The 20,666-nt window shown below is 59.4% G+C and overlaps 8 protein-coding genes across 8 annotated transcripts; 4 read left to right on the forward strand and 4 right to left on the reverse strand.

Moving 5' to 3' along the window:
- Nucleotides 1–271: 271 nt before the first annotated feature.
- BDZ90DRAFT_260682 (putative TIM8-translocase of the mitochondrial inner membrane) lies at nucleotides 272–769 on the reverse strand (the record flags this gene model as incomplete). Its single annotated transcript, XM_025508281.1, has 4 exons — nucleotides 272–319; nucleotides 405–503; nucleotides 576–603; nucleotides 675–769. The coding sequence occupies 4 exons, from the start codon at nucleotides 767–769 to the stop codon at nucleotides 272–274; spliced, it is 270 nt and encodes an 89-aa protein (XP_025361616.1).
- Nucleotides 770–981: 212 nt separating this feature from the next.
- BDZ90DRAFT_232582 (WD40 repeat-like protein) lies at nucleotides 982–2,931 on the forward strand. The gene is made up of 2 exons (XM_025506308.1): nucleotides 982–1,564; nucleotides 1,801–2,931. Exons 1-2 carry the CDS (start codon nucleotides 1,009–1,011, stop codon nucleotides 2,871–2,873), a joined length of 1,629 nt encoding a protein of 542 aa, XP_025361617.1. The 5' UTR covers nucleotides 982–1,008; the 3' UTR covers nucleotides 2,874–2,931.
- A 145-nt stretch (nucleotides 2,932–3,076) lies between these two features.
- Nucleotides 3,077–6,496, forward strand: BDZ90DRAFT_232583 (hypothetical protein). Its single transcript, XM_025506309.1, has one exon. The coding sequence runs from the start codon at nucleotides 3,124–3,126 to the stop codon at nucleotides 6,421–6,423; it is 3,300 nt and encodes a 1,099-aa protein (XP_025361618.1). The 5' UTR covers nucleotides 3,077–3,123; the 3' UTR covers nucleotides 6,424–6,496.
- On the reverse strand, nucleotides 6,477–8,840 carry BDZ90DRAFT_279943 (cysteine proteinase). Its single transcript, XM_025509228.1, has 3 exons — nucleotides 8,269–8,840; nucleotides 8,096–8,202; nucleotides 6,477–8,022 (listed from the first exon to the last, which is right to left on the reverse strand). The coding sequence occupies exons 1-3, from the start codon at nucleotides 8,752–8,754 to the stop codon at nucleotides 6,525–6,527; spliced, it is 2,091 nt and encodes a 696-aa protein (XP_025361619.1). The 5' UTR covers nucleotides 8,755–8,840; the 3' UTR covers nucleotides 6,477–6,524.
- A 77-nt stretch (nucleotides 8,841–8,917) lies between these two features.
- BDZ90DRAFT_232585 (hypothetical protein) lies at nucleotides 8,918–10,157 on the forward strand. Its single transcript, XM_025506310.1, has one exon. It carries the CDS (start codon nucleotides 9,119–9,121, stop codon nucleotides 10,049–10,051), a length of 933 nt encoding a protein of 310 aa, XP_025361620.1. The 5' UTR covers nucleotides 8,918–9,118; the 3' UTR covers nucleotides 10,052–10,157.
- An 86-nt stretch (nucleotides 10,158–10,243) lies between these two features.
- BDZ90DRAFT_232586 (hypothetical protein) lies at nucleotides 10,244–11,593 on the forward strand. The gene has a single exon (XM_025506311.1). It carries the CDS (start codon nucleotides 10,349–10,351, stop codon nucleotides 11,492–11,494), a length of 1,146 nt encoding a protein of 381 aa, XP_025361621.1. The 5' UTR covers nucleotides 10,244–10,348; the 3' UTR covers nucleotides 11,495–11,593.
- BDZ90DRAFT_232587 (hypothetical protein) lies at nucleotides 11,594–16,706 on the reverse strand. The gene is made up of 2 exons (XM_025506312.1): nucleotides 16,265–16,706; nucleotides 11,594–16,196 (listed from the first exon to the last, which is right to left on the reverse strand). The coding sequence occupies exons 1-2, from the start codon at nucleotides 16,415–16,417 to the stop codon at nucleotides 11,751–11,753; spliced, it is 4,599 nt and encodes a 1,532-aa protein (XP_025361622.1). The 5' UTR covers nucleotides 16,418–16,706; the 3' UTR covers nucleotides 11,594–11,750.
- A 159-nt stretch (nucleotides 16,707–16,865) lies between these two features.
- BDZ90DRAFT_279947 (hypothetical protein) lies at nucleotides 16,866–20,625 on the reverse strand. The gene is made up of 3 exons (XM_025509229.1): nucleotides 19,825–20,625; nucleotides 17,610–19,752; nucleotides 16,866–17,526 (listed from the first exon to the last, which is right to left on the reverse strand). Exons 1-3 carry the CDS (start codon nucleotides 20,553–20,555, stop codon nucleotides 16,945–16,947), a joined length of 3,456 nt encoding a protein of 1,151 aa, XP_025361623.1. The 5' UTR covers nucleotides 20,556–20,625; the 3' UTR covers nucleotides 16,866–16,944.
- Nucleotides 20,626–20,666: the final 41 nt, after the last annotated feature.

The raw sequence follows: 20,666 nt of genomic DNA on the forward strand, positions 1-20,666 counted from the left end.
CGCCGCCATCTGTCCTACTTTTGCATCTTTGCAAGCACACGTAGATTTTGATCCGCAACGCGTTCGTGGCACTGCGTGAGGCAGCCAGCAACCTTAGATGAGTAGGCTGCGGTGGTCGAATCTCCCAGATAGCGGAGCTCAACAAGCGAGGCTGGCTTTGCGTCATACCAAGCAGCATTGCGAGTGATGATGTTACACATTGCGAGCCGATGAGTGGCCAATCAACAATGAACGGTGTCTACTCTCTTCCTCCTCCTTCTGCTGCCTACATCTAGAGACCGGGGGGTGCAGCTTGTGTCCTCTGCTGCTCGAGCTTGTTCTGGCGGGGTTCGACAGCAGCATGGATATCAAAGTCAGCTCTGGTCTACAATGGCTGACTCAGGTCTCTCGCACCACCAACTCACCACCAGGAAGATGCTCGTGTCAAGGAAGCGCTCGACGCAGTTGGAGAGGCACTCCTCTTCGCCGCGACGGAAGGACGTTGAGATGCCTCCGGTGATGCACTGCGAGATAAGGATCAGTGCCAGAGTCAGCTTCAGTGGCTTCGCTCGTTCATCTTGTCGCTATGCGCTCACCTTGTCCCAGCACATCGAGGTGAAGTTCCTTTCAACGTGGGTTCGCCTTTGTAAGCTGCTGCGCCTGAAACCTCACTCATGCTCCCTTTCGCCACTCACTGGATGCTGCTCTGCACCCTAGCCTTGGCTTGCTCTCCCTCGAGGAAAGACTGAAGCTCCTTCTGATCCTCGCCGCTGAGTCCTGATGATGACATAGTCGCTGGAATTGATCGAGAGGTTGTGGTTGGTGGACCGGAAGTGAGAAGATGGCCGCTCTCACTCGCCTCAGAGTGGAGCCGTCTGAGACCGGAGCCGCGGCACCCGAGCGAGCGGGCGGGCTGAGGAGAGGAGGAAGCAATGCGGGCTGGGCGAGGAAGAAATTTGAGCAGGACAGAGAGAGAGGCGAGAGGCACGGGCGAAGGTGCGCCTTCTCTCCTTTCCTTCGCTCCCAACAATGTCATCATCACAGCGCGCCGTCTCTGGGAGCTCAAAACGAGCGGCTGCAGATGTAGAGGGGGAGGCCTCGTCATCAAGACCAAAGGTGGGAGGTGAGCAAGATGCCCTGGCAAGGGCTGGCCAGGACGATGAGGGCATGGGCGAGTTCGAGGACCAGTATGAGGATGAGCTCGAGAGCGAGTCCGGTGACGATGGCGAGGCAGCCGAGCCGGGCATGGAGATTGATGGTGTACCTGTAGATGGAGAGATTCAACGACCAGACGAAGACGAGGATGAAGCGCAAGAAGACGAGGCGCAAGTCTATCTTCCAGGCGACAAGCTAGAGGAAGGTCAGACACTCGAGCCAGATCAATCCGCCTACGAGATGTTGCACCGCCTCAACGTCACTTGGCCCTGCCTTTCCTTCGACCACTTGCGCGATCACCTCGGATCAAATCGTGCCAAATTCCCGCACACGGCCTACCTGGTCGCCGGCACCCAGGCGGATGTTGCCAAGAACAACGAGCTTATGGTCATGAAGGCTAGTGGGATGCACAAGACCAACAAGGACGGAGGTGAGTACGCGTTACGAGACTTGGCAGTGGACCGCTCTTCGTCGCAGTGATGCTTGAGGCATTTGGCTGTATGCGCGAGTATGCTGGGCTTCGGCCTGGCTACTCGTTAGCGATGCCGAAAATATCTCGCTACCTTTTTACTTTGTCTGAGCAAACGAAGCGGTCCACGAGTACGGCAAGGTCAAGAAACAATTGAGCAGCCCGCTGACTCTACGTCGCCCTCTCTCGCTGGACAGCCACATCGGACGATGAAGACGACTCGGACGACGATGAAGACAACCTAGATGACGATGCCATTCTCGAGTATCGCTCCATCCCAGTCCTCGGCGGCATCAATCGCGTGCGCGCCGCCCCCACTTCAACACCCACGTCAGACCTGGAACCCTGCCTTGATCCATACCCCGTGGCCGCATGGTCCGAACTTGGCAAGGTCCACATCTACGATGTTCGTCCCCTCTTCAACGCTCTCGACCAGCCTGGTGCTCAAATCGACAAGCGCAAGGCACACACGCCCATGTACACCGTCGAGGCGCACAGAGGCGTCGAAGGCTACGCCATGGACTGGGCAGGCATGGCAGGGCCCTCAGGGACATCTAGCGGTGGCAAGGCCTCGAGTCTTCGCCTCCTCACCGGCGACATCCATTCGAACATCTATCTCACCACGTCAAACAACAGCGGCTTCGTCACCAACCCTACGCCCTTTACCTCTCACACTTCCTCGGTAGAGGACATTCAGTGGTCACCAAACGAGACAACCGTCTTCGCCTCGTGCTCAGCAGACTGCTCCGTTCGCGTTTGGGATGTGCGTGTCAAGTCTCGCAAGTCGGTCTTGACATTGGAGAAGGCGCACCCGCAGGATGTAAATGTTATTAGCTGGAATAGGAGCACGGACTACCTGCTCGTCTCAGGTGGCGACGAAGGTGGGCTCAATGTGTGGGATCTGCGAAATTTCAAGGGTCAGACAGGCAGCTCAGCGAGCAAGCCATCAGCAGTCGCCTCCTTCCAGTGGCACACGGCGCCCATCTCCTCCGTCGAATGGCATCCCACCGAGGAGTCCGTCTTCGCCGCCTCAGGGCGAGACGACCAGGTCTCTCTCTGGGACCTGGCGGTGGAGCACGACGATGATGAGGCTGGTGGAGCAGGAGCGGAGCGCTACGGACCGGATGGGAGGGAAGTGCCCAGTCAGCTCTTGTTCTGCCATCAGGGTCAGAACGATATCAAGGAGGTGCATTGGCACCCGCAGATTCCTGGCGTGCTAAGCACTACGGCGTTGAGTGGGTTCAACATCTTTAGGACCATCTCCGTTTAGGGCGTGCGTGAGCGCCATTGTACTTCGTAATAGCCATTGCCTGTCTATCATGTTTTGACCCTCATCGCCGTGAGATTGAAGCGTCGTCGTAGCCGCGAGTGAACGCATCGCCCTCCTCCTGCAGGCGGGCGGCGGACTGAGGGTCAGATGGCTTGAATTTGGTCGGGGTCGCGCTCGCTTGCTCCTTGGCTTCCTCCCTTCCACTCCATCCACACCTCATCATCACCCTCGCCCTCACCCTCGCGCAACGATGTCGCAACGCATCGAGAAGGGCGCACCGCGCTTCAAGCCGGGCATGGGTGCTGGTGGTCCGCCCAAGCGCAAACAGCTAGGCATGACAGGCGGGCGTGCTCCCATTGCGCCTCCAGCTGGAGCGGCGAGGAGGACTCCGGGAGCCATGTCCCCTCCCCCTGTAGCGCCTGCGCAGATTGCTTCATCCCCTGCCACTCATCAGCCCACAAGAAGCTACGCGCACGCCGCACCCACCACCTCGTCATCATCAGCAGCAGGCGGTACGGCTGGCTCACGCGCATCCGCCACCACTGGCCCTTCCTCTGCCGGTGGGATAAGCTTCAAAGCTCCTACGCTCAAGCCTCGCACTCCTGGCACAACCGCCGGGAGCGCTTTTACACCCCGAGCGCGCCCTACGCCTACTCCCTCCGTTGTAGACGACGAGGGAGCCAATCAGACTGCCACGCCTGTCCCGTCTGAGGGTCGACCTAGGACGTCCTTCGCTCCGGGGTCGAGCTCCATGTTTGCGCCCAGGGCTCAGGCTCCAGCTGCAACCAACAAGGCACCTTTGGGATCGAGAGCATCTGCTGCTGGATCGCCGCCTCCTCTTGCGGCGACGGCTGGACGTCAGAAGTCGGCCACTCCCCTGGCTAGAGCAATGGCAGCATCGCCTCCTCGCAGCGAAGCGATCCCACCAGCTCAAGGGCAGAGACAGGCAGAGGCGGGGCCTTCGACGGCGGCAAGCAAGGCCATGTCGCCTCCTCCTCCTCGATCAAAATCATTCGCACCAAGGGCAATGTCCCCGCCAGCTGCTCGCTCAGCTTCCTTCGCCCCTCGAGCAATGTCCCCTCCAAGGCCAAGCCAAGTGCAGCCTGCGCCCTCAGTGATGGTGCCTCCTCAGCTGCCTCCCTCTGCTTCAGCCTCGACCTCAAAAGCCAGACGCACGAGCAATGAGAACGACGACCAAGCCGAATCTCAGGTCGCCTCGTCGGCCGATCCTAGCCAACCCTCGGCACCCAAGCGCCAATCGCTAAGCCAGAGCACCTCTGCTTCCCAAGTTCCCCCGTCCTACCCCAACAAGCCTCCCCAACCCTACTTCCTCTTTCAAGCTGAGCGTCGCCCCGCCCTACGACAGGAACACCCGCAAGCCTCAATGTCGGAGCTATCGAAGCTGCTCGGCGCGGAATGGAAGGCGATGTCCTCAGAGGGAAAGGATCAGTTCAAAAGGCTACACGCCGAGAAGACGCGCGAATTTGAGACTCAGGTAGAAGAGTGGATTAGTCAGAACCCGGAGCAGGCTTCGCAAATGAGCGAAAAGCAAAAGGGAAAGAAGAGGACGAAGCCGAGTGCAATATTGCCTGAAGGGGTGGCGCCTCCTCCAAAGAAGGCGCCCTCTGCGTACTTCCTGTTCGCTCAAGGGTGCAGGGAGAATGCCAAGGAGGCAGCAGCGGCTGAGGCGAGGGGCTCGGATGCGGATGATGATGACAACGAAGCTGCAGGGGAGAGCAGCACGGCCAATGGCAAGACCAAGAAGAAGAAGCGCCGTCGCTCTAGCACCTTAGGTCCCGGACCCAGCGCTCGTGAGATAGGCGACAAGTGGCGTCTCCTTCCCCTCGAGGAGCGTCAGACCTACCTTCACCAAGCCAAGCAATATCGCATCCGGTACAAGCGTGACCTCTCCGCCTGGCGTCAGGAGCACCCCGAGGTCGCAGCGCAGCTTGGCTTGCACGAGGACGGAGACGATGAAGACGATGGAGCAGAAAGCGAAGTCTCCGAAGGCGGCACACATCATCGCCGCAAGAAGCGCAAGCGTTCCGCTGCGAAGCACAAGAATACCGCGTCAGATGATGAGCGGGAGTACCAAGCCCTCGTTGCCGAGCATGGTCCCTCTCTCGCCGCTACGCGCCTGGACGCCTCCTCAACCATGATGACTGACATCGCAGGGGACGGCAATGACTACAATTCCAAACGTGGCCGTGCGTCGGATCGCACATTTGAGCTCGACCGTATTCGCGAAGGCCAACTGGCAGAACAGCGCGCGGCCCGTAATGCAAACAAGCAAAGTCTCGAGGCGGTGAGGAATGAGCTGAAGGAGCGGCTCAGGCGCGCCAGAGAGGGTGAGAGGGTCGAGCTGCCCACCCGAGAGGAGGCTGAGAGGAGGAGGGAGATGGTGGAGCAGGAGCGCTCAGCAAATGGAGATGAGGATGAGGAGGACGTGGAAGACGAGCTTGGCGGCCGACCACAGGACCGCCGCAGGCAGCAAGAAGCCTTCACCGGTGTCGGGGATCTGGACGCCACCAGTGCAAGTGGAGCAATTAGCGACCGCGAAGGGGATGGGGACGAGGAGGAGGTAGAGACCCTGGATGGCGGGGGAAGCACCAGCGCCCGTCGTCCCAGCAACGCCGGCACCGATGCCGCCTCTGACGCTGGCTCAGCTCGCACAGCAACGACGATGGGCACCCATCACTCGCTCCGCGAGAATGCCCAAGCCCCTCAAATGCGCATCGTCGACGGTCAAATCGTCGTCGACCAATCCTCCCTCACCATCAATCGTAACGAGGAGACCATCTTCGAGGAAGCGGACATGGTGGAGGAAGTGGCAGGACACCGCTTCGTCAATTCTGCCACACACTCCAAACGTGGTCGTCTCACTGCAGCCGCCAATGCCACCAATGGCAAAGGTGCCGCAGCCACAGCGACAAAGGCAGCCGCGGCAGCCGCAACGGCCAAATGGTCTGCGGGGGAAACGGACGAGTTCTACCGCGCCGTCTCTATGTGGGGGACCGACTTTGAGATGATCTCTCGGATGTTCCCTGCGCGTACTCGAAAGCAGATCAAGGCGAAATGGACGCGCGAGGATAGGGCCAACCCGCGCAAATTGGACGACGCATTCAGGAGGAAGGTGAGCGTCAAGCTGGACGAGTATGCGCTTATGGCCAACGTGGATCTGAGCGGTCCAGCGCCGGAGGTCAAGGTTGAGATGCGACCACAGGAGAAGAAGGAGGAGGAGGAGCCCGATGAAGACGTGGTAGACGAGGGTGAAGAGGGAGGAGACGCGGGAGCGAAGAGTCGCAAAATCAGTCAAACGCCAGACCCGCTCGCGTCTGGAAGAGGACGTCGTGGCTCTTCGGTCGCCTCTGCCCGCTCGGGCACTGCTGGTGCTGGAGGTGATGCTGGGCCCAGTCGCTCCAGTCGCCATCGCAGCGCTGCGTCGGATGCGGATGATAGGCAGGAGAGAGAACGCAGGCGTCGCAGGAGGGAAGAGGCCGAAGCTGGGCCAGACGAGGAAGAGGTGGTGGATCTGCCCAGCGATATGTAAGGCAGGGCGGGAAGAAGAGACAAGAGGCAATATCACAAGATATCCAGTCATAGACTACAATCCAGCCATTTCATTTCATTCTTCTCGCCTGCCCTTCTCCCTCACTTCACTATCGCCTTCTGTTTCGCCTTCTCCCTCTCCTTCTCCGCAACGGCAGCATTATGCCTCCTAACAACCTCCTCGACCCTATCATCCGTCTTTGCCCCTCTCCTCCTCCAGATCTGCAGGTACGTCTCCTGCAAGAAGAGCATCTGACGATTGACTTCTTCAACGAAAAGATCCTGCATTTGAAACCATCGCTCTCCACCTTCCACTCCTTGCTCTTGAACAGCATCGTTACCATTGCTGGCTTGAGCGTCAGAGGTGCCAGCTGCCGTGTGTACCTGGGCACGCCATACGCTCTGCTCCCTCACTGTTCCCGGGGCAGCCTCGTGCGTTACATTCGCCACTAGGTCGTACAGAGTAGCCAAGCTGGCCTCACCGGCTCCAGCGTCGTCCGCATAGTCGGCTAGATCCAAGCCTTTAGAGGGAAAGTGGACAATTGTCGGATTGCGCTCCTCGACAAAATTGTTCCTCGTGAAGCGCCTGAAGTGCAGAACTACGTAGGGAGGGAGACGAGCAATCTTGTATCGTCGGATCATCCCGCGAGCTTCTTGGAAGGAGACGCCGTCGTATTTGGCGAGCAGAGATGCGATGGAGACTTGAGGGATGATGTTCTTCTCCTGAGCGTCCTGGAATACCGGTGGTGGGGGGAGATCCAGCGCGAGTAGGAAGAACGGGGAGCGAGCGACCTGAACGTCACGGGTGAGGTTGAATTTGGCATTGCCGTGCTCGTCCTCTTGTCCACCCTCTTTGCGCCCATCAGAGTCTAGCTTGTCCACAGCTTCTTGAGGCAAATCATCATCTGCCTCCAGTCCCGTACGCACGTACACCTTCTGACTTTCTATGCGGACCTCCCCTTGGAAGCAGGTGGAGACGACGCTCGGCCTCTTCCTGTGTTGGTGGGTGAGGTCCATGTGCAGCTGATTGAGCAGCCAGCCCAGAAAGTCGACGGGATCCCCCTGCTCCATGAGACGGAAGCGGCCTTTGGAGACGCTGTTGACCTCCTGAAGGAACTCGTGAGGGGAGACTTGCGCTTTGAATGCTCGAGGGTTCCAGAGCTTGCGGACCAGGGCGGCGAAGCGGCGGACAAGCTCGCTGGAGTTGGTAAGGGCGAGGTTGACGCCTGCGGTGCCTTGTTCGTGTTGCTCATCAGCACGCAGCTTGCCGGCGAGAAAGTAGTTGCGGATAGGCGTGACGTGCGCCAATGCTTGGAGCACCACGTTGATGTAGTCATTCCCGCCCACATTATTCAGCCCCACGAAGCCGGGGCGGTACGTCTTGCCCTGCAGATCCAGCGAAGGACGAGAGTCCGGCGCATCAAGGCGCTTAATCTGCTGCGTCGAGTAGGTCGGGTGAAGCAGGTATCGGATATCGCTCAGCGCAGGCGAGTCGACTTCGTAGTTGTCTGGGAGGATGTAGAACTTGGACGTCTCCAGGTTCATGTAGACGCGATGGCCTTCGTCTATCGAATGGAAGTAGGCGTAAGATGATTTGCCTCTGTACATGGCGACAGGGAAGATCGAGGTCAGTGGCGAAGATTGCACAGATCACCTCAATCACGCCCACTCACCTGCCCTGGAAGTACTTGCCGCAGACTAGGCAGGCGTATATGTTGATGTTGGAGAGGGACACGCTGCAGAGCTTCTCGAAGTCAAAGTCGAGAAGATTGCGATTGATCTGCAGGTGGGGAGGCAAGGGTGTAAGTAAGCCTGCCTGCGCAGATGAATTGTTGCTTGGACTCACCGTCTCGAGGTAAAGGTCTTTGACTCGCTCCTCGTCCTTCTGCTTCTGCTCCCTCGCTATCCTCTCCCAATACTCTGCGTCTTGAATCTCTTCTTCCTCTCCGCCATCGCTATCAGCTGCTGGATCGATGGGCGGTGGGGGCGGAGGCGCAAAGTCGGCTGGAGGAGGGGGAGGAGGCGCTACCTCTTCCGGTGGTGGCGGCGGGGGCTCGTCTACCGGAGCCGGCGGGGGCGGAGGCTCGTCTATTGGCGCAGGCGGGGGCGGAGGCTCATCTGCAATGGCTGATGGCTTCGCTGCACCATCGTCTGGCTGCTCAGTCTGCGCTTGGTCACTCCTCCTCGATCTCTTGCGAGGTGGACTAGCCTGCTGCGCCTTCGCCCTTGTACTAGGTCCTGCCTCATCAGGGACAGCCTCGACTTCTGCCTCCGGCTGCGCAGCGTCCTCCTCCTCTGCTTTTTGGGCTGCTCTTGTCCTGCGAGGCGGCATGCGTCGTGGTTGATTGGGTAGGAAAGAGATTGGAGGATTAAGGGATGACAAGGAAGAAGCGATGGACGGACGCGAGAAAGCGAAATTGATCACTCGAGAGCGGAAGAGAAACGGGCGGGCCGTGCGCTCGCTCACTTTGCCTTCTCGCGTCGAGTCGTTGAACAGCGAGCGGGCAAGAGACCCAATCATTGCGTGCCTCGATCATCTTCGCAACCAAAGTGCAACAAGATGGCTACCTGCTCTCATCAACAGCCGCAGCGACCGCCTTTCAAGAGCTCATCACAGCTTGCGAGAGCAGCAAGATGCTTGGGCAACATCTCTGCTTCTCTCACACCGCTCACTCGCAAATCAAGCTAGAGGGACCATGGCGCCCGACCGCTGCCAGAGGTCCAAATCACAGCCTGCACGCCGCATCGGACATGGCGACCTGACGCGAGCCCAATCTGTTGCCCCCACATCGAGTCGAACAGCTGCTCGGTGGTTGGTCGAGGTCAAACCGGAGCCTCGTGAGGAGAGGCTCCCTAGTAAGGGCCCTCCAGCGACACCCACAAGCAGCAGTACAGCCCTCGTCTTGTGGCAAGGGCCCACCAACGTGACCACCCCTTCAGCTGAGCAAGGCAGCCGCAGTTGTCGCACGCCGACGCCGTCACCTCGACGAGCGCAGCTTTTCCCTTGGATGGGCAGGCAGCCAACGCCTTCGCCCACTTTCAGCAAGCGGTATCACCGCGGGATGCCCAATAACCAGTCTTGGACCAGACATCAAATCTCTGCTACACCAACGCCTGGACAGCACAGTCAGCATCGAGCGCCTTCGTCTACCCCTGACGCGCGCCAGCAACGGGCACCCTCCAGCAGCTCGACTCGCCTCACCACACCGGGCGCCTCCTTCTTGGGCGGAGACGGAGGCGATGGCGGCGGCAGTTCGAGCGGTACAGCCATCGAAGTGGACGAGGAAGTCGAGGATGACAGCGACAGCGGTGATGACTCGCCAACGCCCACTGCTCACCGTAGCAGGGATACTCGCGCAGAGGCCCGCTCCTCTCGCACTGCACCTCCTGGCGTTCAGCTCGTCATCTCCGCGTCGGTTCGCTTGGCGTGGGATTGCACTTCCACGAACCGCATTCGCGATACCTACGCCATCCCCATCAACGTGCGCGTATCGCTACCCCAGAATGCGGACCTCAGTCACGCTCGCGACAATGTCGAATCCTTGGTGCGGCACGGTGCTATTGAGAGGGAGCTGAGCCTCAAGTTGCGGACATTGGTGGGGAGGGCATTCGACAATGCGAGGACTTGAGGAGCGGATGCGAGAGACAGGTGGGTTTGTGGTCAATCTTCACGTCATCTCTTCGTGTCTCCCCGTCTTCTCAAGCGCTATCGCGTGCCACATTGAACACCGTGACACTCCAGCGACACGTGTGCCTGAACCGCGACGCCCCAGAGCTGGATGTTGATGTCTCATCCTTTGGTGTTGGTTCCGGTCGTGTGACTTGTTGCCGCCGGGAATCAGTAGATGCTCGTGTGTCTGTCCAACCCTTCTCTTCTTTTCCCCAGGTTCCTCATCGTCACCTCACAAACACCTCATCCAGCTTGAATGGGCGTGACGAAAGTTCATCATCTGGCGGTCAAGCCCGGTGCTGGCAGCCATACTACCGCATACACTGGTCCCACGCTACTCACTCAGTCATCACTGTTCAACAAGACAGGTAGTCAATGGACGAGTCAACCTCATGCTGCGACGTCGCATCATGGCAAGACATGTTCAAGTCGTGCTCCAACAAGCCCGCTGGCCACCACCTCGCTAGGTACAGCAACCTCAGCCCCGACTACGCCCCGCCACGTCCATGCACAGCGTATGCCACTGAGCGAGAGCACACGGCAGCCTTGTACGGCGCCCATGACTCCGATCCAGCAGCAAATCAAGTCACTCGTCGGACCACAGTTCAAGAGCCAGCGCAAAAGACTCAGACGCAAAGAAGTGCACGAGCGACGCCTTGTAGCTGAAGCAGCGAAAGCGGCGGCCGTTCGGTCTCGTCTTGAGGCTCAATGGAGGATGGAATCCAGACAGCCAACTTCGCCCACGCCGTTGAGGCCACAGGTGACTCCGACGCCACAGGTTCAGGCTCCACCACCGCCACCATCACCGCCTGCTCCTCCTCCTCTACGTCGCAGCGCAAGGCTAGCTGCGAAGCGAGCAAGGCTACAAGGAGCAAAGGACGAGTCGGCACCAGACGCCAAGCCCGTGAAGATTGTGACTGAGAAGGCAGTGTCAGTGACTCCATCCTCGGCAGCGCCCCCAGCAGCACCTGAACCAGCACTGGTAGCCGCACCGAGACCAGCCTCAGCAGCGCCAGCTCTACCACCATTGGACAGGCTCGCAGCAGCGAGCGCTAGTCCTACTGCGCCTGAAGTGGCCCCGTATCCTGCTCGCGTACCCCTCAGGGGACCACTCTCGAAGCTTCCTCCCACTCACCCTCTGCTCGCCGGACGTTACGCCCGAGACCCGGAGTATGCCCAGCCCATCCTCATCACCACGCGCAAACGGTTTCCAGCCGATCCCATCGCGTCTGGCCTTGATCCGGCTTTTCATCTTCAGGCTCGACCACAACCGCCGCAGCAGAAAGCACAGCTAGCCATTGCTTCGCAAAGTGCCATTTATCGCTGTTGCCCGGTACTGCAAAACACTCTGCCCGGGTCGAGAAGGAGGGACTTGCTTGACGCAGGGAGGGTACTGGGATGAATGGTGGGTGATGGTGCCGACAATCAGCAAGAGGGGGAGCAGGGAGGAGCAGTATAGCTTGTCAGAACGTCAAAGCAGCGCAGAATTGCAGAAAGAAATCTCCATTGTCATTGCCAATGCCGATGATACTCTGACTGATGTAGATGCTAATGCGCGGCCGGGTATGCGAGATGCGATATGCGAGAAAGCAGCAAAATAACGGGCAGGGATCTACGCTTCGGGTATCACATGTGTATCTCATCCTTCATCCCACCCTTCAACGATCCATCGAGCCGGCCTCCACCGAAGCACCCCCGCCATGGCCTCCAGGCCGATAGTGATTCCAGAAGCGCTGCATGACTGCACGACGAGCGCCCGCTGCCCCACCGCTGCTAGCACTGCGTTGAGGGGGTGACGGTCCAGGTGAGACGGATGAGCGCGGCGAGGCGGGCGTGTACCATCGATCATTAGAGTCCCTTGACTGGCCCGACTCGATGGTGCGCATCCTCTCATCCTCGCTCCTCATCGTCGAGGGCGCGCCACGCTCCACCATGGGCGAGCGCTTGCGATGACCGCGCTGTCGCTCCTCTGCGGCCTTCACCGCTTCCCATTTTGGGCTGCGCGGCGGCTCCTGCTCGGCGTTGACATAGCGAATGGAAGGTGTGCTGCCGCTGCCACGGGCGCTGCTGGTGCTGCTTGTCCTGCTGGTGTCTCGACTGCTCGACGCTGCGCTGCTCCTGCTCCTGCCGAGCGGAGTAGCAAGATGAGCCCAAGGTGAAGAGGATTGCTCGGCCTTATCCTTAGGCGCCGAAGTGGCGGTGGCGGCCGTTGCTGGTCTTTTCGCGCGCACTCTAGCATTGCCGCGGGTGGTGCGGTTGCTGGTGTCGGGCACAATCGTCCCGGACCTGGTCCTTCCTGCACCACTTGACGTCGAGGCCGAATTCGAAGAGCCCGTAGACGATCCGAGCTTTCCCACCCCGATTGCTGGGCTGGCAGGCATCAGCAGCTCGTCAATCCCACTGCGGGTGCTGGTACTGCTTCCCGTGCGCGGCGTAGCGGGAGTGGACCCGATAGGAGCCACGGAGACAGGTGAAGGCTGCAGCGAGAGTGGCATTGGCTTCTTCGTTCTCTGAATACCCGAGCTGGTCAGAGGGCGGGAGAAGAAGATAACAGGCTCGGCAAGAACTTCGTGCTCGTCGCGATCATCCTCCGCATCTTCGAACTGTCCTGAAGAGGAAGAACCGGAACGCTGCATGGAGCTGAGAAGCTCGCGCGCCATCTTCCGTACCAGGACGGCGGAGTCTTTCTTGGCTACGAGCTGGACGGCTGCTCTTGCCTCAGCAGCACCACGCACAGCTTGGTCGCCCGGCGTGGTGGCGGAGAAGAGGACCAGCTTGAGGATGCGCAGCAGATTGAGTCTGACGATCGCCTTTGGATGTTCTTGCAGCTGACTTGCTACACTGCGGAGCAGCGATGTCGAGCATTTACCTGCCTCGCGGAGCACTGCAGCAAGTCGAGGAGAGGCACGGAGGAGCTTGACGGTAGGCTCAACGAGGGAGTCGAGTGCCGCGGACGACCGAGTGAAAGCCGTCAGGATGGCCTCGATGGATGCCGGGCGAAGTAGGATTTCTTCCACCTTGCTCGCCCCACCTGTCTGCTCCTCACTGAGCCAGATGACGATAGCCTCCAGCGCCATTGTCTGCCACTCCGTCTGCGTCGCAGCCGCTACGCCCTTGTCAACATCGCTGGCGAGCAGCTTGAGGAAGCAAGGCAGCGCCTCGCCTTTCCAGAGCACGCGCCTCGTCTCCCGACTTGTGGACGCCAAGTCGCAGAGCACGGGCAAGGCGTAGTGCCGAAGCAAACCTGACTGGCTCTCACAGGCTGCAATGAGCAAAGGCAAACCACCAGCGGCCGCCAATTCCTCCTGTCTGGCGCGGTTCAGCCTGCAAAGGTTGAAGAGTGAGAAGAGTATGCGCCTTGCGACCTCCTTCGCCCAGATGCCCGACTGGTGCGCACTGAGGATGCGTACCAAGGTGGGAATAGCGCTACAGTGTTGGAGCGCTTCCAGGGTAACGGAGCCGTGGAGCGTGAGATTGCGTATGATTCGAAGCAGGAGGATGGAGAGGGGCATGCGGGCAGTCGAGCTAGCATTGTCGCCCTGGGCTCCGGCCATCCGCAGACAGACGATGAGGAGACGTCGAAGGATGGTGCGTTGAGCGACGCGTTGTTTGACTGCTTGATCGTCGATGGCGGAAAGTACGAGCAAGATGCGTAGAGCTTGTTCGAGTACGACGAGGCTGTCCTCTTGTTCGTCTGCTTCTTGAATCTCGACCGCATCGAGCGCCGAGACGAGGACAGCGCTAAGCGGCTCGAGAAGTCCCTCTTGCGCCAACAGGCGGCACAGATCCATCTGGGATAGATCAACCTCACCTGCAGGTGCTTTACTGCTGGCGAGCACTTGTGCGATTCCCCTGACGCCGAGCTGCACGAGCTGGCCTTGCTTCGTAAAGTCGCTGTCGACGAGGCGGACGAAAGTCTTCATCCCCTGACAGGCAAGGGTGCAGCGCAACGTGTCTGCCGAGGTGTTGACGAGGGTGGCAAAGAGATGCGCCGCCTCTGTGCGAAGAACAAGGCCCATCTGCTTCTTGGTGGTGCTGCTGATGATGGTGATCAAGATTGGCAAGGCGCCGAGTAGACAAAGCTTCTCGCGTCCCTTGACTATAGCTGGCGTGGTGATTGCCTCAGCATCCGTACCGCAAATGAGGCCAAGCAGGGTGAGGCACTTTCCCCTGACCTCGGTCGAGCGCTCACTCTGCTCAACCAGCTTGAGCAGTCTCTCCGGTCCGTGAGCCTGCCAGAAAACGGTAATGAGCGCCTGGGCTGTGGTCTCGTCCTCGTCGAGGAGAAGGACCTCAAGATCGTTTGCAACGCGAAGCAACTCTCTCTCGGCGATGTCTACGCGCGAGGTGAGACGCTCAGTGAGAGCTACAACATCAGCGCAAGCTTGGGCCGTCTGCTCGCGCAGGACTTTACGCTGAATTTGAACATCCTGTCCGGCGGTGGGCTCGCTGTATACCGCCACAGCAACGCTTGGCGAGTAAGGCAGAGCACTGTGCGTCTGTCTGGTCGGCGTGGCGGCGATTGCGGCTGGCGTCAGGATGACCGCAGCAGGTGCTGCTGACGCTTGTTGAGCATCGCCGTCCGTGACCGCCTTGCTGTGCCCGCCCACCATCCTTCGTCGACTCTTCAAAGCAGGGCTGGGTGGTTCATCTTGCACATTGCTTCGGAATGTTGACAATCGCACAACTGCATTGTCTCCCGCGTGCGCCATTTCGTCCTCATCGTCGTCGCTGCTGCTGCTGCTGCTGCTTGCGCTGCCGTTGTTCTGTCGAACGCGCTTGACCGACTTCTTGACTGCGGCAGCCTGAGATGGGCGAAGAGAGCCAGTCTTGGAGATGGGCGAGGGGCTGGGGCATCGCTTGTTGGATGTACGAGCTGGCGTGCCGGTCGGAGTGAGGAGTTGCGGCACGGCCGGAGCTGGAGTTGCAGCTGCCTTGATCTTGCTCGCCCTGAGCGTAGCCATTTGCTCATCCTCCTCGGCGGTCGAGGCACATTTGGTCGAGTCCACGGACATGGCGTCTACCACTCGGGGTACTGCTGGCGTCGAAGGACTTTTGAGCGGGTCCACCACGGCTTCGTTCTCCTGAAGCGTCGCAAGCGGCTTCAGTGGCGTCCGCGAACCAAGAGTCGCGCCGGAGGTGGAAGCTCTTTGTCTTGACTTGGGCAGGTCTGGCGTACTTGCTGATGTCCGACGTAGCGCGCGAGGACGGGCCGGTATCTCTTTCAGCGCCTCATTCCACCGCTTGACCGTCTTGACCGCCTCGTCGTGCGTCACACCTCCTCCTCCGGTCTGCTTTGCACTTCCTCCTTTGCGCGAGTTGAGTCGCTCCAACTGCCACTTGGCAGCCATCATCCATGGGTGTTCCAGCAGCTGCTGTGCAGAGGCGCGCAAGTCGACGTCCTTCTGAAAGCACTTGAGAAGGAAGTCCTTGACGACCGTTGAGAGGCCATCAGGGAGGGGCGGGCAGTCATCCTGAACGATGCGGAAGAGGGCTGGCATAGGCGCAAGGAAGTGATAGGGCGGCTGGCCTTCGAGGAGCTCGACGACCACACACCCCACCGACCAAATATCGCTGGCCGTCGTTGCGCCACTCTGGTCGATCACCTCCGGCGCCATCCAGTAAGGCGATCCCACGACCGCCCCATCCGCAAGCGCTGCGCCCGCTTTTGTGGCCACTCCGAAGTCGGCGAGCTTGACCGCTCCTTCCTTGGTAGTCAAGATGTTCGCTCCCTTGATATCTCGATGTATTACTCCCTGATCATGCAAGTACGCCAACCCGAGCAAAACCTGGTAGATGTATACGCTCACCAGCCCCTCAGGGAAGCGGCCAAAGCGCTTGCAAATGTGCTGTAGTGAGCCGTTTTCGCAGTATTCAAGGATGATGTAGAGCCCATTGGGCGTCTTGTCTGACCCGCGGTATTTCACGATATTGGGATGCTTGAGGTTCTGAAGCAGGTCGATCTCGGACATGATCTCGGACTGCTCGGATGGGGGGACGTCGGCGAGGGAGATATGCTTGATGGCTACAGTCTCGCCCGTCTTCCAGTTGAGGCCGCGATACACTGAGCCAAAGGCGCCCTTGCCTAGACAGTCGCCCAGAGTCTGTGAAGGTGGGACAGCAAAGGATGTCAGCCGTCGTGGAGACAGCGTAGTATCGCAGCTGCACTTACATAGTCTTTGAGATCCGTCTCGCTACTACCAGATCTCGGCCTGCTTGCGCTCGCATTGCTCTGCTGGTGCTGAGCAGGAGCGGCAGCATCGTGGGACGAGGAGGACGCGCGCGGCGTTGCCTTGACTGTCGCATCTTCCATCTTCTCTCCCATGGCGGCGTCGGATAATAGAAACGAGAGAAGAGAAAAGAGGCGCCGCTCCTGTACGCTATCGTCTTTGTAGTCTGACACCTATCGTCACGAGCTCTCTGGGGTGCTGCGCAGTCATGTAGATTCTTGCAAAGCCTCGTTGGCCCGCACGAGGGGCTCAATGAAGAGGAGTCAGAGCCGGAGAGTTGGTGTGGACGTGTGACATGAGGCTGAATCTAGGCCGAGGCTCCTGACGAGCGAGCGAAGAAGACACGCGGTTCGTAATGCTGACGAATAGGAGGTCAGACCTGGAGGAGAATGGGAAATGAGGGGAAGCAAGCCAGGCGTTGACCCGCCGACCGCGGTTGAGCCTCCTCGACTTCGCGGCAGGCACGGACGGACAGAGCGAAAGCAACACAAGAGCCACGCGACGCGAAGGCGAGTCCAACACCAGCACCCGCATGAGATCAACGTCGAGCTCGCTTGAAGAGTGAACGGTAGTCTAATGTGTTGGGTGATAATTGAAGGTGTCAGACGCAATGCACCCTTGATCAGCTCTCCCTTTCGCCCTCCATCTCAATCACCCCCAACTTCAGCGCTGCCCTCTTCAGCATCTCGAGCTCCTCCCCGTCCCCCTTGCCAAAGACGACCTTCAGCGCCCTCCGCGCAGCCTTGTTCCTCTTGCTCCTCATTCTCCTCTCCGTCTCTGCCTTGAGCTTCTCAGCCCTCTCGGTTGCGACCTCCAACATGGCCCTCGGCAAGCCGGCCAGGGCAGCACAATGAATACCGAAGCTACTACTTGCCGGTCCCTCCCGCAATTGGTAAAGGAACACGACCTCCTTCTCCCCATCCACTGGGTTCGCCCTCTCCACGAACGCCATATGCATGTTTCTCACCCCTGACAGTCGCTCAGCAAGTGTGCAGAGGGAGGTGTAGTGGGTGATGAACAAGGTGGTCGGCTGGCGGTGGGTTTCGCGCGTCATAAGATAGGAGAGGACCGATGAGGCGATGGCTTGCCCGTCGAAGGTTGAGGTACCGCGCCCTAGTTCGTCGAGGATTACGAGAGAGCGCGAGGTGGCCACGCGAAGAATCTCGGCGGCCTCCTCTGCTTCGACCATAAATGTGCTGCGGCCCTGCCGAGGGAGCAAGGGGAGAAAGGTTCACTGTCAGCCTCGTCCTAGACGAAGTGCTTTCCTCGCTTTGCTCGCGCGCTCACCTTCGCCAATTCATCGCTCGCCCCCATCCTCGTCAATACAGCGTCCCTGATGCTCAGCCTCGCCTCGCTCGCAGGCACAAAGCAGCCAACCTGCGCCAGCACGACACAAAGCGCGATCGCTCTTACGGTGCTGGACTTGCCACCCATATTCGCGCCAGTAAGGACCAAGCCCTTCTGCCCGTCATTGCCCAGCTGAATATCATTCGGCACGTAATCGTCCCGCAGCGCCTCACTCATCGGGTGGCGCAATCCCGTTAGGTGGAGAACGTCCCCTCCGCTCTCGGGAACGAAGACCGGTCGCGTGTACCCGGGGAGGGCTGCTACGCTTGCCAAGCTTGTGAGAGCGTCCAGATTGCCCAGGGCAGAGATGGTGTTGCGCAGCACGGTCGAATGCTCGCAAAGCTCGTCGAGAAAGGTAGAAAATGCCTCCTTCGCTTTCGCCTCTAGCCGCTCGCGGTGCTGGTCACGTCGCTTGATGTGCGCAATGATTTCTGGCGTATGGAAGCGTACTACACTCTTTGTTGCTGAGATGCGCAACCAATCCGCAGGAACTTTCTTCGCGTCCCCGACTCGCACCTCGACTAAGTAGTCGATCCCGCTCACCGTGGCATACTGCAGGGTAGGGCGCTTGAGCTGCTTGCGGAGGTCGATGAGGTGCTCCTCTAGGTCCGCTTCTACTAGGCTGATCTGGTCCTTCTCATCTTGCAGCTCAGGAAACTTGTCTTCCGGAAACAAGTTCTCCTTCTCGCCCTTTCGCGCAGCGGAGACGTTGAATTCCTGTAGGGCGGTCTTGATCACAGAACGAGCACGAGGAAGTGCGGCTATGGACTCGTTGAGGAGAGAAGATTTCAATCCTACGTCGCCGGGATGGGTAACAGGCTCGAATTGATGGGTGATCCGGTTCAGGGCGAGCAGGATGGTCGCGACCTCATTTGTCGTGGCACGTCCGTAAAGCATGCGGGCTAGCCCCTTTTCCAGGTCGGGCTGTTTTGTCAGGAGCTCGGGTACTTTGCTCAGGAGCGGGTCCTTGCCCTCCAACATCTCGCTGACTGCGTCCATCCTCTCCTCCAATCGCTTCACATCCGTCAATGGTCGGGCAATCCAGCGGCGCAGGGTTCGCTTGCCAAAGATGGTCTTGCACTTATCCAGCAGCCAGCAGAGGGATCCCTTGTAGGTCCCCTCTGTGGTGGCGAAGAGCTCAAGGTTGTGTAGCGTGCCGGTGGAGAGAAGCATCTCAGAGCGCGCCTGGAAGGAGACGAAGTTGCCTGTGACTTTGAACATGGACGCCAGGCCGAAGGACCTGAGGTGAGAGATGCATGCTGCGAGAGCCTGGACAGTCAGAGGGGGCAGCTTCATTACCGTGGCAATTGTGGCACCGGCGGAGGCGTCGTCGATCACGGAGCGTTGCTTGCTACTTGATGCGGGGTCTGAGCCCTCGCCGTCGGCCATGTCGACATCCTGCATGCCAGTCTGCCCCGCTTCCTCGTAGAAGGACGTCACCCTATTGAAAGCTTCGTTGTATGTGAGCACCGACTCTGTCCTCTCTACTCGCAGACGAGTCGAGGCGATGCCGACCGAAGACGACGTAGATGGGTTGCCTGCCAGGTAGCGAATGAGCTTCTCTGTTGACTTGCTCAGCTTGCCAAGCGGCGGCAGAAGAAGCTCTGCTGGCTGCAAGTGAGCCAATCGCGTCTCAAGCTCGCTCCTCATACTGCTGTCCATGAACTGATCGTAGACGACTGCACCCGTCGCAGCTTGGACGGCAATCAGTCCGATGGACACTCGCTCGTCTGACCCCTCCATCTTCTCAACCAATGCCACGAGACTGTTCTGTGCAACCGGATTCTCCATACCTGACTCATCACCACCGACCGTCTCAAGGTCCTCGACCCAGGTACTGGCAGTGTACAGCTCAGTCAGGCTGCGGGTAAAGGGCTTAGACGAGTTCGACGAGGCAGCTTTGAGTGCTCGCGTCTCGGTCTGGCGAACAACGCCGACTTTGTAGCCCGCCTTGATGAGGCGTCGAGCATGGATATGAAGGCGATGCACGGGAATGCTTGCAATGCGCATATTCTGCTTGGGAAAGCACATGACGTTGAGCTCTTTGGAGGCGTTGACTGCATCCTCTTCGTAGGCGATGAATCTGTGCGGATGTGTGTGTGTGTCTGATCTTTAGAAAGAACTCAGGCTCAGTGACGGAGTCAGGCGCACTCACTTGTATCCCACTTCGAAAAGCAGCAGCACGTCAGGGTGCTTTGCCCTGAGATCGAGGACCTGTAGCTCGAGTGGCGTGTACTTGACCTTGCTCGACGATGGTTGAGCATTCTTGCCTTTGCCTTTGCTCGAGCCACTTCTAATGGCGGTACTGCTGGCAAAGCGATGAAGATTGGAGCTACCCTCTTGCTTGTCCTGGCTTTCGTCTTCATCCTCATCAGCGCCACCTTCTCCGTCTTCGTCAGCTCCGTCGCCTCCCTCGTCGCGCTCGGCAGCCTTCGCGGCTTGGTCCCACTTGACGATAGGATTAGCATCACCAAGTAGCTTTTTGCGAAACGTGTTATGCCTCTCTTCCTCATGAGCACTGCGTTGCGAAGAGGTGGGGAGGGGCAGCTCCTCGGTGCTCTCGTCCAGCGCGGCTTGCTTGGAGCGTGGGGTGAAGCGCCACTGCTCTACGCGGTCTCTGCTGCTGGAGGACGGCTTAGATGGCGCAGTAGGGGGCCTGACGCGTTTGATAGGAGGCTCGTCCTCGTCGTCGCTACGGATGTGGTCGCCATTGGTCTGGCGACGACCAAGCGTGGAAGAGGTGGCAGCTGCGTAGGGGGGGGAAGCGGCTCCAGAAGGGGAGCGGGAGGCTGAGGCAGATGGAGCGCAAGGCGCCTGATTAGCTGCCTTCTTGGTGAAGAAGGACGAGATCGTCGGTTGCCCGGGTGCTTGACTCTTCGGCGGCATGACGAGTGACGTTATGGGCCGCTGCCACCGCAGAGTCTCGCGATTGATGGGAAGTCAGAGAGGCGAGAACAATTGGCTGGCTGCGCCCATGGCGGACTGGCGGCAAGACCA

Source organism: Jaminaea rosea, assembly GCF_003144245.1.
Source record: "Jaminaea rosea strain MCA 5214 unplaced genomic scaffold BDZ90scaffold_8, whole genome shotgun sequence".
In the NCBI taxonomy this organism is placed as follows: domain Eukaryota; kingdom Fungi; phylum Basidiomycota; class Exobasidiomycetes; order Microstromatales; genus Jaminaea; species Jaminaea rosea.

Coding starts and splice junctions, on each gene's coding strand:
- BDZ90DRAFT_232582 (XM_025506308.1), top strand. CDS start 1,009: ATGTCATCATCACAGCGCGCCGTCTCTGGGAGCTCAAAACGAGCGGCT. Junction 1,565..1,800: donor CAAGACCAACAAGGACGGAG/GTGAGTACGCGT, acceptor CTCGCTGGACAG/CCACATCGGACGATGAAGAC.
- BDZ90DRAFT_232583 (XM_025506309.1), top strand. CDS start 3,124: ATGTCGCAACGCATCGAGAAGGGCGCACCGCGCTTCAAGCCGGGCATG.
- BDZ90DRAFT_279943 (XM_025509228.1), bottom strand. CDS start 8,754: ATGCCGCCTCGCAGGACAAGAGCAGCCCAAAAAGCAGAGGAGGAGGAC. Junction 8,203..8,268: donor AAGACCTTTACCTCGAGACG/GTGAGTCCAAGC, acceptor CCCCACCTGCAG/ATCAATCGCAATCTTCTCGA. Junction 8,023..8,095: donor GGCAAGTACTTCCAGGGCAG/GTGAGTGGGCGT, acceptor CGCCATGTACAG/AGGCAAATCATCTTACGCCT.
- BDZ90DRAFT_232585 (XM_025506310.1), top strand. CDS start 9,119: ATGGCGCCCGACCGCTGCCAGAGGTCCAAATCACAGCCTGCACGCCGC.
- BDZ90DRAFT_232586 (XM_025506311.1), top strand. CDS start 10,349: ATGGGCGTGACGAAAGTTCATCATCTGGCGGTCAAGCCCGGTGCTGGC.
- BDZ90DRAFT_232587 (XM_025506312.1), bottom strand. CDS start 16,417: ATGGGAGAGAAGATGGAAGATGCGACAGTCAAGGCAACGCCGCGCGCG. Junction 16,197..16,264: donor AGACGGATCTCAAAGACTAT/GTAAGTGCAGCT, acceptor CCACCTTCACAG/ACTCTGGGCGACTGTCTAGG.
- BDZ90DRAFT_279947 (XM_025509229.1), bottom strand. CDS start 20,555: ATGCCGCCGAAGAGTCAAGCACCCGGGCAACCGACGATCTCGTCCTTC. Junction 19,753..19,824: donor CTTTTCGAAGTGGGATACAA/GTGAGTGCGCCT, acceptor ACATCCGCACAG/ATTCATCGCCTACGAAGAGG. Junction 17,527..17,609: donor CGAGCGATGAATTGGCGAAG/GTGAGCGCGCGA, acceptor CTCCCTCGGCAG/GGCCGCAGCACATTTATGGT.